Source organism: Octopus sinensis, linkage group LG14 (assembly GCF_006345805.1).
Source record: "Octopus sinensis linkage group LG14, ASM634580v1, whole genome shotgun sequence".
Lineage (NCBI taxonomy): Eukaryota > Metazoa > Mollusca > Cephalopoda > Octopoda > Octopodidae > Octopus > Octopus sinensis.
This window is the reverse complement of record NC_043010.1, coordinates 32,633,654-32,641,153: the sequence shown is the minus strand read 5'-3', so window position 1 is coordinate 32,641,153 and position 7,500 is coordinate 32,633,654. Positions and strand designations below refer to the sequence as shown.

The window sequence follows — 7,500 nt, the reverse complement described above, 5'->3', positions numbered from 1 at the left end:
TACGGACTGCGTTGATTCACATGACTATACCAACATGTTCTTCACTCTTGCACACTACATCTGATTCCTATGTCCAATTTTCTCTCATCACATTTGCACTTTTATCATACAAGCACGTTGATGCTGCACATCCAATAGAGCATAACAAGTTTCATTTCTTTCTAGTATTTGCATGCCCTCTACATTCATGGCCCACATCAACTACCATACAGTTAGCTGTTCATATGCAAGCATCATACAATCTGCCTTTCTCCTCTGAGAAAGAGACCTTTTGGTACCAAAAGAGGTAATAGCTATCTGAACTTTCTCCATCCTTTTCTTTTAGTAACTGTACTTTCAGAACATCCTCCTCCACTGCAAATTAGGTCAATTAGGTAATAAGACGACGGATAGTACTAGGCAGAGAGGCAATGGTCAGCATGAGCAGGGTCTGGAAGAGTAGAGACATCAGACTCGCTACCAAATGCAGATTGGTGAATGCAATTGTCTTCCCAATAGCAACATATGGATGCGAGACCTGGACACTAAAGAAAGCTGACCAGAAGAGAATTAATGCATTCGAGCTTTGGTGTTGGAGAAGACTTTTGTGGATTCCATGGACAGCGAGGCTCACCAATGGAGAAGTTCTTAAGTAGATAGGGCCGAAAATGTCGCTTGAAGCTGGGATCACCAAGCATAGATTGGCATATTTCGGTCATAATATGCGGAGAGAATCCCTGGAGAAGGATATCATGCTCGGAATGGTCAGTGGCAAGAGAGGAAGAGGCCGACCAAGAACCCGCTGGCTTGAAACCATCAGGAGTGATACCGGAATGGACATGGCCAGTCTGAAGGAAGCGGCCCAGGATAGAACTGACTGGAGGACACTGATCCAATGAGTAACCGAGAGTCGACTTCAACTGAGCAGTTAGAGAGAGAGAGAGGTAACAGAAATTATCTACTGCCTTTAGGAACCTCCTGGGCATTCAAGAAAATCTATTTCTTGCATGCTCTTAGTGTTCATGGCTCCTGCACAGTGGCAACAAAGTCTACTTTCTTCATTAGGCTTCCTGTGATTTCACTGCACCTCTTGTGCATTCAGTACAAAGATTGCACTCAGTACATTGTATGAGATTTTTGCCTACACCATTACTATATACTGAGCGGTGCCACTTTCCTGAAGTTAAGTAGAGTCCTGTCTGTTTTCCTGCTTACCAGAACTGTGGTCTTTGCTAAGTTAACTTTGATTCCATGTTTTGCTTTCACTCTTGGAATTTCTTTTACAATTCTACTACAGATTCTACTATAAGAATGAAACCATCAGTATATAGTAGTTCTCAAAGTCATTTCTCTTATTGGCTGAAGGGCTGAGAACTAATTCCTTGAAACACCTACCTGTACACTAAATTCACATATATAAATATAGTACAGTATAATATAACAATATATAATATATGATATGATAATATATATATGAAGAGCATTGTAGTTTGCTTGAAGCATTGTGATACAGAAGTAAAATAACAAATGTGAGTCCATATAGATCTGGTCATGTTGAGTGTTGTGTACCAGCCTGTACAATAGTCAACACTCAAACACTTAAATTTCTTTACTCCATTCACTTTTGATTATGGCCCTTTGTGTCTGAAATATAAAGGTTACTAAACTACTGCTTTTTGCATTGTAAAGGCTCTCCATTTTCATTATTTTACTGCTATAACATGCACAAACACACACACACACACAAATGCACACAGTGTTCATTTTTCTTTTTTATACAAAGGAATAACACTTGATATACATTGATACAGGAATATGTACTGTGTGTCTGTACTATAAGAAAGATACAAAATAATACTTAAAAGTTTTATACAGCCAGCTACAAACCATGATGTATGCATTTATCTGTCTAGTGTCCCACTATAATGCTGGCTGTTTCAAATATTTTATAAACAGATTTAAAGTCCTTATTCCACTAAAGCCAACTAGAAACCAAACTGATCGAAATAACAACTAAATCTCCTTTCAACCCCACAATAAAAGACATACTTAACTATGCAGTTCATGATTATACAAAAGACTTGTGTTGTCATTGCTGAAAGATTATTAATTTTATGTCTGATTGATCAACGATGACCTGGGGTTTAGCAGTAACAGTCACAATAATAATAGTCTCAAATTTTGGCACATTTTAGGGGAGGCCTGAAATTTTGGGGAACAGGCAAGATGATTACCATGACCCTACTATGACTACTTATTGACCCCCTGAAGGATGAAAGGCAAAGTCAGCTTTGACAGGATTTGAGCTCCAAATGTAAAGAACTGGAAGAAATGCTGTTAGGCATTTTGTCTCTTGTGCTAATGACTCTGCCAGCTTGCTGCCTTAATAATAATACTAACGGTTTCAAATTTTGGCACAAGACCAGCAATTTTTAGAGAGAGAGAAGCTGATTACAATGACCCAGTGTACAACTGGTACTTATTTTATCAACCTAGAAAGGATGAAAGGCAAAGTCACCCTTGGCAGAATTTGAACTCAGAACGTAAAGACAGATGAAATGCTGCTAAACATTTTGCCCAGTGTGCTAATGATTTTGCCAGAGAATAATATAGTCATTTATATCAACACCAGTGTTTGACTGGTACTTTATTTTTGTAATTGAAGAGATAAAATACCAGTTTGGTCTTTGCTGAGAATGTAAAGAGAAACTTGTTACAATTTGTATTGAGGTTTATATGAAGAAACCAGGAGAGAAAAAAATTACAACGAATCAAAATGAGATGAAAAGCATACAGTATATACGAACAGATGGATGATGAATAGCTGGATGATGTATCAATACTGGTCCAGGAACATTGCTAATTAGGACCAGTGAAGGAATTCCATAGATCTAAGACCATTCTGACTACCAAACGCACAAGTCTGCTCCCAAATGTTGTTCCACAATCAACAAGCATCTGCTTAGATTAGTTTCATTCACTCTAACCATTTTTGCTATATACCTTTTGACAAATTTGCCAGTAGAAAGCATTTAATAATAATAATCTTTTCTACCCTAGGCACAAGACCCAAAATTTTAGGGGAGGGGGCCAGTTGATTAGATCGGCCCCAGTACGCAGCTGGTATTTACTTTATCGAACTCGAAAGAATGAAAGGCAAACTTGACCTCGGCGGAATTTGAACTCAGAACGTAAAGACAGACAAAATACCACTAAGCATTTTGCCCAGCATGCTAATGTGTCTGCCAGCTCGCCGCCTTCATTTAATAATAATAATAAGGATTTCTAATTTTGAAGGGAAGGGATTACATTTAATTCAGTACTTGACTAGTACTTTAATTTATCAACACTGAAAGAGTGGAATAAAGTTAATCTCAGTGGGATTGAATAAAGAGATACACAGGGCATTTTTCCAATGCTCTTAAGAGTCTGCCAATCCTTTGCTTTGTGGTAATAATAATAATCCTTCCTACTACATCCTCAAAGCCTGAATTTTGGTGGGAGGTGGCAAGATAATTATATTGATCCTAGTATTCAAGTGGTACTTATTTCATTGACCCTGGAAGAATGAAAGTTAAAGTCAACCTCAAAGGAATTTGAACTCAAAATGTAAAGATGAATGAAATGCTATTAAGCATTTTGTCCAACACACAGATAATTCTGCTAGTTTGCCACTTTTTATTATTATTATTATTATTATTATTATTATTATTATTATTATTATTATTATTATTATTATTAATTTTTTTATTGTTGAGTGAGAGAGCAGTGCATGCCATCAAAGTGACACTAGTGTAAAATATATGAAGCCCAGTATACCCATCATGACTGCCTGTCTGATAAGGGTACACTAGGTACATGCATCACAACCATATGTGCATGACATGGTGATCTCATATCAAGATAAACAGTGCATGACCTTGCAGGTGGGGCCCAGTTAGAATTTTCTTCTGGTCGAGTAGCCCATCCCGCTCAAAAGGTCCCTGGATAAGGGTTGTTTAAGGATGTTGAATGAAACACTCATATTTCCAAGGGTGAATTATTCAAACCCCTAAGAATTCCTCTCAACACATGGCTATGATGCTCCCCCACTACTTCTGCTCATGATCAGAGATGCATATATCGTCAGCCACTAAGGGACATGGTCAACTGGTTAAGGTCAAACAACTGACCTGCAAATCTGTGGTATTGAGCAGAATATTTGCTGTATACCATCTTTTATACCAAGACATCCTTTCAACTATAGGCATAAGGCCTGAGATTTTGAGAGAGGGAGTTAGTCAATTGTATTGACTCCAGTACTTGACTGGTACATAATAATAATAATTATAAAAATAATAATAATAATAATATAATAATAATAATAATAATAATCCTTTCTATTACAGGCACAAGGCCTGAAAATTTTGGGGAGGGGGCTAATTGATTACATCGAACCCAGTGCTCAATTGGTACTTATTTTACTGATCCCAAAAGGATGAAAGGCAAGGTCGACCTTGGTGGAATTCAAACTCAGAATGTAAGGACAGACAAAATACTGCTAAGCATTTTTTCCCAGTGTGCTAACGATTCTACCAGCTTGCTGCTTTAATAGTAATAATTATACCAATGATAGTGATGATAGCAACCAAATAAAAGGTAATTCACCAAAAGATAAAAGAAGAAAGCAGACAAATAACTGGACAAATAAGCCTGGTGTTTGGTACCGAAATGAAATTGGTTGACAGAAGCTTAGAATGATGGAAAAAGTAATTTACTCTACCTCCCCCTCCTTCAACTGAGTCGGTTTGGTCTTCAGTCATTTCAATATGACTGAAGTTAGGATTAGGATCAAGGGGTGGATCATCTTCATCATCTTCAAGCAAGCTGTCTGCTGCATCTCTCGCTTGCAGGAATGAGTAGCGTTGCACTCGGTGAAATTTCCTACAGACACACATAAAAAAACAACATCAGAACAGCTGAGGTTATCAGTGGAAATCAGCCACTAAATATGGATAAATAGTGAAAGTATCCCCTGAATGTAGATAAATATATTGCAATTAATTGTTGGATATGGTTAAATTAGATGTAGAGGAAAGTGAGTGTAATAACAGATATTTATATAGGCAAGAATATACCTTGCTAACCTCTCTTAACCATTCAAAATAGTTATATTTTTTTCTCATTAAATATTTTAAAAACACATTCATAGCTCATGACACATAACTGTTTCATCCTGCAAGATAGCAAGGGTACATTTATTCCTGGAAGAGTAAATGTGATGTTCATCCCTTACATTAAGGTGTTATCACAGTAAATAAAGCACTTTCTTACTGGTTTAATTGCATTTTTCTATGGGCTTAATGTATTAAAAGAGCTTGACTGGCTGTACAGTAATGGGAAATTGCCAAATGACATATAGAAGCCTTTCAGTCCTACATCTGTAAAGATACTCAATGTAAGCAGCCATTAGCACTATGTTGAAACAGTATGTTTTTATCAAATTTGTATATTTATAATATAGGAGACTCAGGGGTTGACCATGAGCAAGATGGTTGGAAAACATCCATGAGCTCAGTTGGGCATCCAGCTTGGATCAGTTGTAACAGGATCCAATGGAAGGTGTGTTTGAGGACTTTGCTCCCACAACCCTCCTAGGATTAAGTGGGCAAAGAAGATGAGATGAGATAACATAAATTACCAGACAGTGGCACAGTCAGTGAGTGTTGTCTGGGTCAGTCCTTGAGTTTACTACTTTCCTAAATCCCTAGCTTATGCAGGCTTATACAGCAGATCCAAAAGTGCTTCCCATATAAAAGTATCACCTAGAGTGGGTCACCCCTCATCCTTCTCTTACTATGCTGCTTTTGTCAGAACTACTGTTTCTCTTCTACAGTAAACAAACTAGCCAAGTGTAGACTTCAAGGTTGAATCCAATGACTATGATGAAAAATTGTAAGCATAGTTCCATCACATGCACACACAGTCATGCATACACGTTTGCACATGACACATATACACGCTTACACATAAAACTTTAACACAGAAATATAAATTCATGGAAAATCTAAATATTGGAGTTAAGTTACTGTAAATAAAATATTAATTATTTTGAAACTATTTAGCCTCTAAAGAGAGCTGAGAATGCTTTAATAATTCCACCTACAATGTGTTTCAAACAAATTAATCTCTTACTGCCATCATGTCCATATTTCTGCTTGAAATATTTAGTACAGGAGGGTTTGAACTAAAAAATTTTATTTATGAATTAAAGATAATATCTATATAAGTACAGGTATAGCTGAGTAGTTAAGAAGCTTGCTTTACAACCTCATGATTTTGGGTTCAGTCCCATAGTATGGCACCTTGGGTAAGTGTCTTCTGCCATAACCCATAGGCTGAATAATGCCTCGTGAGTGAATTTGGTAAATGGAAATTGTATGGAAGCCCATCACATGTGTGTGGGTGTGTTTGTCTTTGTTCCCCACCACCACTAGACACATCAAAAGAGACTGACAGAATAAGTACCAGACTTCAAAAATAAGTACTGGGGTCAATTTGTTTGATGAAACCCTTCAAGGCAGTACCATAGCATGGCTGCAGTCCAATGACTGAAACAAGTGAAAGATATATGAAGAGATCTACAGGACTAATGTTCAAAACAAAGGGTAGGCATAAGTATTAAACATGAACTTAATAGTCTGAAAAATAAACATAATAAAAGAGTGACTTATTAGGGAAGGATAATTAGGAAGTTGAATTATGCACATACAAATCAACGAGTGTTTATGAATCTTATTTACTGAGAATTGAATGAGCAGTAGAATATTCAGTGCACTTATCACATATGAAACTTTAACTTAATTGTTATACATTTGATTAGATGCCTAAAATTCAGTGACATGCAAGAAGACAAAGAAGTCCTTTTTCATGATTGTTCACTGATCCCTGGAAAGAGTCTGTAACACAGCCAAGCTTCAAATGGACAATGGAAAGAGTATATAACAAGTCTTCCACTCTGCACCTCACATAGCTGGGATAAGGCAAACAGAGAGAAAACAATTCATCCTTACCTTAATTGCAAGAGAGAGCAGTTAAGGTTACACTGCAAAAATGAAACTGAACGGAAGTTTACTCTATGGAAGTGATTTTTGTTTTTCCCTAGCTTGTTGCACTCTTTTTCAACATACTCCTGATACCTGCTTCTAGTAAGAAAAGGAAGGAGCCCTACACGCAGTTCATTACTTCATTTACCCACCACACCCACTATCTCAGCTCACAACAGCACACCTCAGTGGATTAAGTATTACATACAGGAATATGCAATACAGTTGACTCCCAGGTGAAAGCATAGTAGGGCTAGAACGATGTTTTTTTGGATTACATTTAATCCTTCAGTTCACTTCTTACACCTTATGCCATGGGTCTACTTTAATGGGGTTTATCTTGGACTGAACAACAACAACATGTGCATAACAAATGAAGATAGATGGAAACATACAAGAGAGATTAAGGCATGAAACATGCATAAATATGTTGGGC

General features: G+C 37.1%; 1 protein-coding gene across 1 annotated transcript in view; it reads right to left on the bottom strand.

Annotated features, from left to right (window-relative positions):
• Nucleotides 1-7,500, bottom strand: part of LOC115219083 (VPS10 domain-containing receptor SorCS3-like) — a 722,157-nt gene that overhangs the window by 1,051 nt on the left and 713,606 nt on the right. The window contains exon 25 of the mRNA XM_029789149.2: nucleotides 4,742-4,902. Within this exon, the coding sequence (XP_029645009.1) occupies nucleotides 4,742-4,902 (161 nt within the window). The remainder of the gene's footprint in view (nucleotides 1-4,741; nucleotides 4,903-7,500) is intronic.